General features: G+C 44.4%; 1 protein-coding gene and 1 non-coding gene across 2 annotated transcripts in view; one reads left to right on the forward strand and one right to left on the reverse strand.

Moving 5' to 3' along the window:
- Positions 1-11445, forward strand: part of LOC126210313 (1,5-anhydro-D-fructose reductase-like) — a 42645-nt gene extending 31200 nt beyond the window's left edge. Inside the window, exons 6-7 of the mRNA XM_049939510.1 lie at positions 4663-4760; positions 11234-11445. Coding sequence (XP_049795467.1) covers positions 4663-4760; positions 11234-11276 — 141 coding nt within the window. The 3' untranslated portion in view covers positions 11277-11445. The remainder of the gene's footprint in view (positions 1-4662; positions 4761-11233) is intronic.
- Positions 8096-8171, reverse strand: Trnat-agu (transfer RNA threonine (anticodon AGU)). Its single transcript has one exon. It is a non-coding gene; the product is annotated as a tRNA-Thr (tRNA).
- Positions 11446-11706: the final 261 nt, after the last annotated feature.

Raw genomic sequence — 11706 nt, forward strand, 5'->3', positions numbered from 1 at the left:
AAATTGTAAAGCGGCGGAAAATTGTGGACAATTAAAACATAAAACAAAGGGTTGGCAATGGTAATAAAATACACAGGAAGCAGACAGGTAAAATAGTAGACAGGCAGTTAAAAAACACGGCGACAATCTGGTTTCTGTTCGCAAGAGATATAAAAAAATCACACCCAGCGACAGTATGATTTCCGTTCGCAACACTTCGGAAAAGACACACAACACTGAACACTCACTGTGAACACTGCAATAAAATGTTGGCACAAAGATGGCACACCATAGCCGAGGGCAGCTGGGGGGGGGGGGGGGGGGGGGTCGGGACCTGGACAGATGGGGAAAACAAGGAGGGAGGAGAGGAAAAACGAAAGGGGGGGGGAACCGAAGGAGGTAGAGGACTCATAAGGGGGGGGGGGGGGAGGGGCAGGCCAGACGCAAGAGGGAATGGGAACAGGCAGAGGAGAGAAATGCTACAGGACTCACGGGAGAGAAGGGAGGCAGAGAGAGAGGGTAGGCGGGGAAAAAAGAGGCTGGAAAGGGGGGGGAGAAGGAGCCCAGGAAAGGGACGGAGGAAAGGAGAGGGGGGGGGTGAGGATCAGAGTTGTTAGGAGGGGCCGAGGCCAGCACGAGCCGCGCTTTAATCACTCCGGCTAGATGCCGCTCCTATCGTGGTGACGTCCTGGTCAGCGCGCTGTTGGCTGCCATCGTCTCACCGCCTTCTCTGGTCTTGGGTTCCTCTTCCTCGTTCTGGCGCTTGCGGTCACGTCAAAACACAATTCTATTCACTATCTCAACATTTACGTGATCTACCCATCTAATTTTCAGAATTCTTCTGTAGCACCACATTCCAAAATCTTCTAGTTTCTTCTTGTCTGGAATGTTTATCTTCCATGTCTCACTTACATACATGGCTACACTCCATAGAAATATTTTCAGAAAAGACTTCGTAACACTTAAATCTATATTCGATGTTAACAAACTTCTCTTCTTCAGAAACGCTTTTCTTCCCGCTGCCAGTCTACATTTTATATCCTCTTTACATCGACCATCATCAGGTATTTTGCTCTGCAAATAACAAAACTCATTTAACTCTTTAACTTTCTCCTTTCCTAATCTGAATCCCTCAGCATCACCTGATTGAATTCGACTACAATCCATTGTCACTGTTTTGCTTTTGTTGATGTTCATCTTATATCCTTCTTTCGCGACACTCTCCATGCCATTCAACTGCTCTTCCAAGTCTTTTGCTGTTTCTGACAGAATTAGATTTCTATCAGCAAACTTCAAAGGTCTTATTTATTCTGCCTAATCTTTAATTCCAAAGTTTTCTTTGTTTTCCCTTACTGCTTGCACGTTGAAAAGATTAGATAAATTCGTGCATAGGCTACAACCTTGTCTCACTCCCTTCTCAACCACTGCTTCCCTTTTATGCCCCTCAACTCTTACAACTGTCGTCTGGTTTCTGTACAAGTTGTAAATAGCGCTCCCTGTATTTTACCCTTGCTACCTTCAGAATTTCAAAGAGTGTATTCCAGTCAATATTGCAAAAAGCTTTCTCTAAGTCTAGAAATGCTATAAACGTAGCTTTGCCTTTCCTTAACCTATCTGCTAACGTAACTCGCACAGTCAGTATTGCCTCGCGTGTTCCTCCATTTCCCCGAGGTCGGCTTCTACCAGTTTTTGCATTCTTCCATAAAGAACAAGTGTAGCATCTTGCAACCGACTGCTAGTTCGGTAATATAGACACCTGACAACACCTGCTTTCTTCGTAACTGAGAGTCATTACATTCTTCTTGAAGTCTGAGAATAGTTCGCCCGTCTCATACATCTTGCACACCAGTTGGAAGAGTTATGGCTCTGCCAAGGCCATAACTTGCACATAGACGTATGCTGCTTCTAATCGTTGCCAAGCACTCACAACTGATCTGAGAAATTCCGATTCATTAATTTGGAAAACGGAAAATACGAAATGTGAAGTGAAAGGTCGAAGAAGCCGGCCGCTGTGGTCGAGCTGTCCTAGACGCTTCAGTCCGGAACAGCGCTGCTGCTACGGTCGCAGGTTCGAATCCTGCCTCCGGCAAGGATGTGCGTGATGTCCTTAGGTTAGTTAGGTTTAAGTAATCCAAGGTCTAGGGGACTGATGACCTCAGATGTTGTCCCATAGTGCTCAGAGCCATTTGAACCATTTGAGGTCGAAGAAAGGCAGCCTTACTTATATAGTATTTGCAAACTTGAAGAAAATTTGTGGCAATGGTGACTGGACTACACTCCTCGAAAATCTGGAACTGGCAGGGGAAAAATATAGGAAGCGAAATGTTATTTGCAACCCATGCAGAAAACCACGTGGTAGTTATAATAGTCGAAGGGCATGAAAGTTGAGAAGGCAGTGAGAAAGGATTATAGCCTGTACCCGACGTTTCTCAAAATAAACATTGGTCAAGCTCTGAAGGAAGTCTGATATTTGGAAAAAAAATTAATGTTCAGAATGAGTGAAAAAACATTGAGATGTGCTGATGACATTGTAATTCTGTCAGAGAGAGCATAAGGCTTGGAAGAGAAAATGATTGGACAGTGTCTTGGAAGTAAGATATGTATCACATCACAAAGTAAAACAAGGATGATGGAATTCAGTCGAATCAATTGATGCTGCGGAGATATAACTCGAAAACGAGACACCGAAAGCAGTAGATGCATTTCGCTGCCTGGGCAGTAAAATAACTGACAATGCATGATGTAGAGAGGGTATAAAATGCAGGCTGGCATTAGATAGAAATTAATATCTGAAAAAATAGGAATTAGGAATCATTTAGTATCAACTAAAGGGAAGCGAAGTGTTTTCTGGTGTGGAGTCTAGCCTTATGCAAATTTGAAAAGTGGACGATAAGCAGTTCAGAGAAGATAGGAAAACTTTTAAGATGTGGCGATAGAGGAAAAGGATGAAGTTTGGACGGTTAAATGGACTAATTAATAAGAAAATAGTTAACCGAATTTTAGAAGTTTGTTGCTCAGCTTGACTAAAAGAAGGACCCAGTTGGAGCGCACATCCTGAGGCACCAAGGAATTGCTAGTATGGTTGTGGATGGAAATTTGTGTGATGGGAGGGGGAGTGGGAAAATTGGAGACTGACCAACGCTGGGACACAGTATGCAGGTTGAAAAGGATGTAGGTTGCGGTAGTAATGCAGAGATGAAGACGTTTGCACAGGTGCATCAAATCACTCTTCAGACTGGCAACTACAACAACAACAACAGTAAAGAGAGCGGCGGAAAAACCACGACAGGGGCATAAAGGCAAATGTCGAGAGAGGGATCGTGCGAGGTGACGCACTGACCAGCCTGACCAGCACACTGGACTCGCTTTCGGGAGGACGACGGTTCATATCCACGTCTGGCAATACAGTATTTCGACACCTTCCTGTACAGCAAAGCGTTATCAGCAAACAGCCGCAAATTGCTGCTCATCCTGTTCTCCAGATCATTTATGTCTACAGATGTATGGTCCTGTCACACTTCTGTGGGGCACTCTTGACGATACGCTTGCCCTGATGAACACTCGCCATCGAGAATAACGTAATGGGTTCTGTTATTCAAGTCACTCACATGTCTCGCAACTTAATCTATATTATCGGACAATCATTATTAAATGGGTACGAGAGCGTGCTGAAACGTAATGCCTTGGAATTTTTTTATGTGAAAACTCTTAATTTTTTAAAAAAATAAAACAAACGTTATTAACATTCTGCATCGGAGGCATTTCTTTTCGGCACCCCTTTGTACGTCTTGCATAACGACCAGGGCGGTAAGACTAGAGGAATTGGGTCTTTTATAGAGGGGTGCTGACAATCTTTGAAACACAAAGGGAAGAAAATTAACCCTCAGCCACACGCCTTACTGTGGCTTGCGGAGTTGTTGTTGTTGTTGTTGTTGTCTTCAGTCTTGAGACTGGTTTGATGCGGCTCTCCATGCTACTCTATCCTGTGCAAGCTTCTTCATCTCCCAGTACTTACTGCAACCTACATCCTTCTGAATCTGCTTAGTGTATTCATCTCTTGGTCACCCTCTACGATTTTTACCCTCCACGCTGCCCTCCAGTACTAAATTGGTGATCCCTTGATGCCTCAGAACATGTCCTACCAACCGGTCCCTTCTTCTTGTCAAGTTGTGCCACAAACTCCTCTTCTCCCCAATTCTATTCAATACCTCCTCATTAGTTATGTGATCTACCCATCTAATCTTCAGCATTCTTCTGTAGCACCACATTTCGAAAGCTTGTATTATCTTCTTGTCCAAACTACTTATCGTGCACACTTCCATACATGGCTACACTCCACACAAATACTTTCAGAAACGAGTTCCTGACACTTAAATCTATACTCGATGTTAACAAATTTCTCTTCAGAAACGCTTTCCTTGCCATTGCCAGTCTACATTTTATATCCTCTCTACTTCGACCATCATCAGTTATTTTGCTCCACAAATATCAAAACTCCTTTACTACTTTGTCTGATTTCGTAATCTAATTCCCTCAGCATCACCCGACTTAATTCGCCTACATTCCATTGCATGGCTTGCGGAGTACAGAAGTAAATTTTGACCTCTACGCACAGCCTTGAAGTATGTCACTTAAGAGCTGTAGTAACACGAAACTAATGAACGCTTTTTATTTAACTTTCAGGTGTTCGATTTCGAACTGTCCCCAGAAGAGATGGAAGCCCTGGAGGCTTTGGATAAGGGACCAAAAGGCAGACAGGCGAATGAGCACGTCCTTCCTGGGTAACTAAATAATACAATTTTATTTTATATTAATGTTAAAATGAAAAAAATATATTTCACAGCATACAGACATACGTAAGTTATTCTCTCCAAACGGACAAAGTTATGAGGGTTGTTCGAAAAGTAAGGAACGATCGGTCGCGAAATGGAAACCACAGTGAAAATCAGAACTGTTTTCTTTGCACATTTAGCTACACCTTCCAGGTACTTCTCTACATAGTCACCGCTCCGACTTAATTTGTCGGAGCGTTATACCAAATTTCCAACTCCATAGTCATAGAAAGCAGCCGCCTGTGTTTTCCGATAGTTCTCTACGCTGGTCTATAGCGCGTAGCCGACGCTCAAGTGTTGTCTTCGTATCCAGCATTTCACGTGAACAGAGATGATACTCAGGACGAGCCAATTAGGGCTGTGTTGTGGGTGATCGAACACTTCCCATCGAAAAGGCTGCAGGAGCGTCTTCACTGCCCCTGCAGAGTGCGGCTGAGAATTGCCAAGAAGAAGTGCGTGGCAGTAGTGGTAGGTGGGCTGCGGGAGAGATTGCTGTTCAAGGTCCGCCTCCATAGCGCAGCGGTAGCGTTACCGCTTAACACGCAGGGGGCACGGGTTCGATTCCCGGCAGGGTTCTAGGCACCTTTAGTAGCTCACAGTGCGCTCACAACTGAAAAGAGCGCCTTGAAGCGATCGACGTGCATACTAGAGAGACTGCCCAAAACGTCTGTGAGAAGCCTCGTCGGATTTTCACAGTGGTTTCCACTTCGCGACGAATAGCTCTCGGGCAAATGGTATAAAATGGATCAAGAGATAACTAATGCTGATAACATACGATAGCTCTAACTCCAAAACTTTTTAACAAGTATTTTTTAATTGATGTAACTGTGGGTTCTTATTAAAATCTTGTTCATGAGAAATTTTTAGAAAGGAAGTATACTAGATTTTTATATTTTTTAGGAAATGTGTATTTGAAAATTACAGGTTGTTGATGATACACTTGATATTATTCCACATAATCGCCACCCAGTTCAGTGTATGTTGTGAGCCGTGCCCTCCTCGGAAAACTCCCCCCCCCCCCCCCCCCCCCCAGTTCCTTACCTCCACTTCAGAATCTCTTTCTCCACCTGTTCGTCGGTTGAAAATTTAATTACACTTATGTATGCTTTCAGGGGAGTAAAGAGATGGTAATCTGAAGGTGCCAAGTGAGGAAATGGTTTAAAACATCCCAACCAAATGAGTCCAAGAGAGCGTTGGTGGCTAAGGCTGTGCGAGGACGGGCGTTGTCGTGCAATAGGCAGACTCCTCTCCTAAGCATTCCACTCCTTTTATTTTGAATGCTCCTTTTGAGTTTTTCTAGGATCTCACAACATCGTTGTGGATTGATGATGAGTCATTGAGGCAAAAATTCAATCGAAATTATGCCTTTTCGGTCCCAAAACTCTTAGGCCATAATTTTTTTGCCCGAAGTCGTGGTTCAGATTTTTTGACAGATGAGAAATTGTTGTGACGCCACTGTAGCGATTGTCTTTTTCATTCAGGCTTGTAATGAGCTACCCGTGTTTCATCCCCAGTCACAACAGAACTAAGAAAGCCTCACCTTCCAATTCGAATCACCCAAAACACTCGCGGCCGCTATTGACCCATTTTTCTTACGCTGCTCTGTCAGCTGTTTTGAGATCTACCTAGCGCACACTTTCCGGTATCCCAGCGTTCCTGTGAGTGTCTCGTATAAGACAGTTCTACAGAGTTGTCAGACCATCGCAGAAATTTCACCCAATGTCTAACGGCTGTCTTCACGAACAGTTTCCCCGATCTTTTGCACCAATTCCTCAGTCAAAATGGAAGGTCATCCACTCTTCTGTTCGTCATGAACATTTTTTCTGCCTCCACTAAATTCCCTACACCACTAAACACTACTCGTTCTGTTCATAACACCTTCGCCGTAAGCCGTTTGGATTTGTGGCAAAATTTCGGAAGGTGTTATTCCTGCCGCGAGTAGTAAGTGGATCACAGCACGTGACTCGCACTTGCCGGGATTACTTACCTACGTCTTTTACGTAACTGTACACTACAATTGGCGTTTACATGCTGCAGTGTTCCTGCGGTGCTCGCTCTGGTCAGGGGATCCCCCCGCCACCCTCCTCCCCGTCACTTATCCAGTCAGTGTTGCCAACCATCAAAATTCAACAAACCACAACCCGTTATGGTCACAGTGTACTTTCTTTCTGAACACGCCTCGTATTTCTGTATCACTTAATGTCTTCAGTGGTCACCCAGCCCCATTGCAGGTTATCAGTGTAATAGCTTCCATGGATATATGCGACTGCAGTCTTTCTCGGCGTATTCCAATGATGAGTTTCGTACCCATCGCCTGAAGATGATGGGTACGAAACTCTTCGAAACGTTGCGACAAGACGACGCCACCACTCAGCTGATAGCCCGAGAAGAATTCATCAGCTTCCATGGATACCAAAAACAGTTTCCAGTATTTCATATAGTTACTGAACGAATTGAAAAATTAAAACGCTGCTATAATTTGTTCATTAAGAGGTATTTTTTTTACGTTAAAGGCGGTTTAACACAATAAAACAAGTATTATGCACCCATCATAAAAAGTTAAACATGTCATTAGTTTTCGTATCTAAATGAGATAGATGTCTGTCTAAGACATTTTTGATAATACTTTATGTTCTAGTAAATGAAAAGCGCATATTTGCTTTTGTTCCACAGTCTTTTTCTTTGTGTGGTATATTCTACATCCTTGCGGGTCTCCTCAGTATGGATTTACGCAACATAAACTGTACAGAGAGTAGTCAGAAACTGATGTCGCTGCGTAGGTTATGCTGAGAAAAAATTATGAAGAAAAAAATTCGTTATCTTACATTGTTTCCGAGTAAATAAGCACTGAAAATAGCCAATGAGGACTTTGCGCATGTAAATTCAAGTGGCCTGACAAGGAACGAGTTGCCAAATGTGTGCTTCATTTGGTTTCCTGAAACAGAACATGGCAGCGATGCAAAAATTTGCTCGTGGGACTGTAGCAAAGATCGAATAGGAGCCAAAGGCTGAGCAGTCTCGTACTTTGTCATCCGTGTTATGGGAACAAATGACACCAACTGTATTTGGAAGGCTGCTGTAATTTTCGCGCCCAACGACAGGATTGACGGAAACGGCGCAACGTGTCGAATTTTTATCTGAGCAGTTATATCTCAGCACAACCTACCCAGCAACACACTAACAAGCTTTACAGACTGTTTGTTACGATTATATGTAAATAGAATGGGTTCACTGCTGTCATCCGCAGCAGAACGCTACGCAGAATCAGCGGCGATGAGCGGAAATGCGTACCGAACCGGGATTCGAACCCGGGATCTCCTGCTTACTAGGCAGGTGCATTAACCACTGTGCCATCCGGGTACAGCGTTATCGCAACTACGCGGACTGTCTAGGCTGGCCTCACGGGCGATCCACATTTCCATCGAGAGCCATCTATCCGCATAGCTCGAATCCCAGTCCGGTGCACATATTCGCTCGTCTCCGCTGATCCGTCTTATGTCCCTCTGGAGTTGACGGCCATGTCCGAAAGCACAGGCACCACGCATTCATACATTGAAGAGCCAAAGAAACTGGTACACCTGCCTAATATCGTGTAGGGTCCCTGCGAGTACGCAGAAGTGCCGCAACACGGCGTGGCGTGGACTTGATTAATGTCTGAAGTAGTGCTGGAGGAAAACGACACCATGAATGCTGCAGGGCTGTCCATAAATCCGTAAGAGTACGAAGGGGTGGAGGCCTCTTATGAACAGCTCGTTGCAAGATATCCCAGATGTGCTCAGTAACGTTCATGTCTAGAGAAGTGTTTCAGATCAGAAGAGCCACTCTGTAGCGATTCTGGACGTGCGGGGAGTTGCATTGTCCTGCTGAAATTGTCCAAGTCCGTCGGAATGCACAATGGACATGAATGTATGCGGGTGATCAGACAGGATTCTTACGTACGAGTCACCTGTCAGAGTCGTATCTAGACGTATCAGGGGTCCCGTATCACTCCAACTGCACACGCCCACACCATTACAGACCCTCCACCACCTTGAACAGTCCGCTCCTGACATGCAGGGTCCATGGATTCATGAGGCTGTCTCCATACCCGAACACGTTCATCGGCTCAATACTATTTGAAACGAGACTCGTCCTACGAGGGAACATGTTTTCAGCCATCAACAGTCCAATGTCAGTGTTTACGGGCCCAGGCGAGGCGTAAAGCTTTGTGTAGTGCTGTCATCAAGGGCACACGAGTGGGCCTTAGTCTCCAAAAGCTCATATCGATGATGTTTCGTTGAATGACACTTGTTGATGGTCCAGCATTGAAATGTGCACCAATTCGCGGAAGGGTTGCACTTTTGTCACGTTGAACCATTCTCTTTAGTCCTCGTTGGTCCCGTTCTTGCAGGATCTTTTTCCGACCGCAGCAGTGTCGGAGATTTGATGTAGTACCGGATTCCTGATATTCACGGTACACTCGTGAAATGGTCTATGGCAAAGTCGCCATTTCATCGCTACCTCAGAGATGCTGTGTCCCATCGCTCGAGCGAAAAACATATTCAGACTCACTTAAATCTTGTGGCAGCAGTAACCGATCTAACAACTGAGAGAGACACTTGTTCTCTTATATAGGCGTTGCCGACCGCAGCGCCGTATTCTGCCTGTTTACGTATCTCTGTATTTGAATACGCATGCCTATACCAGTTTCTTTGGCGCTTCTTACCACTCTGCGTACCTACCTGTCTACAGGGAGTTGCGACAAACGTCTACGGGCGATAGATCTCGTAATGGGAAAGAACTGGAGGCAATATGTTCCCAGCGATGCTAGGCATTTGAGATCAAGACTGGTGTTAAACAGGGAGATGGATTGTCACCATTGTTGTTCAATATAGCACTGGACGAAGTGATCAGGCAGTGGAGAGCAATAAACGAGCAAATGGGAATACCAAAGACCCATGTGGGGGACAAAAAGGATAACAGGGCTCAAGTGGACTGCCTAGCCTTTGCAGATGACATGGCAATAGTGAGACGGAAAAAGACGCAAAGACACAACTCGACAACTTAAGTAAGGTAGCCAGAAAGGTGGGACTGAGGATCGCCTGTAACAAGACAAAGACATTAAACACCACTGCAAACTGGGAAACACCGGAAGGCACTGTGCAAATGGTGGACTATTTTAAATACCTGGGAGAATTTATAACAGGAAGGAACAGGAACAAGGAGGGAATAACAGATAGGATAAAGAAGATGACGTCAGCCTTCTGCATGACGAGAGAAGTATACAATAAAAAGAATATATCCACAGAGGCAAAGAAGCCACTACAAGGCAACAGTGAGGAATGCAGTATTATATGCTGCTGAGACGATGACACTAGGAAGAAATGGGGCAGAGTAACTAGAGAAAGAAGAGAGGAAAATACTGAGAAAAACACTAGGTCCCAAAAGAGGTGGAGAGAGGTGGATGCGAAGACCTAGGGAAGAATTGTACCGGAACATGAGAACAATATCCGGGAAAAACAGACTCAAAAGGGCAAGGTTTGTTGGGCATGTAGTTAGGATGAGTATGGACAGAATGACGAAGACAGTGTGGGAAACAACAGGGAGGACAAGGGGAAAGACAGGAACCAAGTGGGTTGTTGAACTTCGGAAGGACTGGTTCGAATTGGGGATCAAGGTCGAAGGAAGGGAAAACTGGAGGAACAAATATACACCGACAAATATGCCGGAGATCAATGACAGAGAAGAATACAGGAGAAGATTAGAATGTCATCAGTGCAGCCGCCAGGAGAAACGGAATCTGAAGATCTCGGAAGATGAGCGGGAGAGGAGAAAGAATGAAGAGGTTCTGGGAGAAGAAGAGGAAAATGCAGTCCACGAAGGGGCTACCCGTGGTCCTACAGAGGCCGTAACGCAAGAAGAAGAAGGCATCCTTTTAGTATTTTTCCACCCTGGGAGGACGCGATTGCATGCAACGACCAGGGTCTACTAACCAGATGTGCAGCATACTACCTAGCCCAGTAAATTGACAGCGTTGTTTAAAAAAAATCATAAGAATGGGTGTCTGTAGGTGGAGAAGGATATTTTAGATTCGAATTAGAATGTTCAGTTTTGCTAGACCTAGTGCTGTTCACTAGCAGAAGAGGGCAATCTAAAACGACGCCTAACATCGCTAAGAAAGAGTATCGAACGTTTTGTCTCTAAGAGAAGTTGTTCCCCATGACGTGATCTATCATCCCCACACGGTTGATGCAAAAACTTTGAAATACCCTGTACATAAGCAGAAATGAATGTGTACGCTCAAGATAAGACTACTTGGTATCTAACAATCTTAAAGAATGCTTTTCAGCTCTCCTTTCTATGGATTTAAGTGACCAGACCATTCTTAATTTATAGCTTTAGTAGTTACTCTATATTTTCTAACTGTTACATTTCATTTACAGTCTCGGACGCCATCCCGAGTTCCCGTGGTTTGATCGCTACTAGTCATGAGGAGCGACCGTTATGGGCCAAGGGAAAGCTGCAAGCTTGGCACCGGCTGAAGTATACCTAGATCCTAACGTTTCTTTATCATTTTGAAAAAACGGTGTTGACAGTAATACGGATGAATTACCTTTGTACCATTAAAGCAATAATAAAACATTTTATTAGAAAATCGCATTTCTCAACTGAATTTCTTTCATCGATATTTCCATTCATAATATATTTCATATCCTGCTCTAAATTGGCTGCCTGACATCAAAAGTGAAGCATCCAGAAGATATGGTGAGAAGTCAATGAAAGTTCGTACATGTCTACGAAGTCTGTTCAAAAAGTTGCGGAACATTCGTAGTTTCTGTGTGTTGGAGCGAAATGTCAACGAAATGGTGCGTACCAATGGAAGACTGACAGTCCGAGAGATTGCAGAAGAATGTAA

The sequence above is a fragment of the Schistocerca nitens genome, chromosome 10, assembly GCF_023898315.1.
Source record: "Schistocerca nitens isolate TAMUIC-IGC-003100 chromosome 10, iqSchNite1.1, whole genome shotgun sequence".
In the NCBI taxonomy this organism is placed as follows: Eukaryota; Metazoa; Arthropoda; class Insecta; order Orthoptera; family Acrididae; genus Schistocerca; species Schistocerca nitens.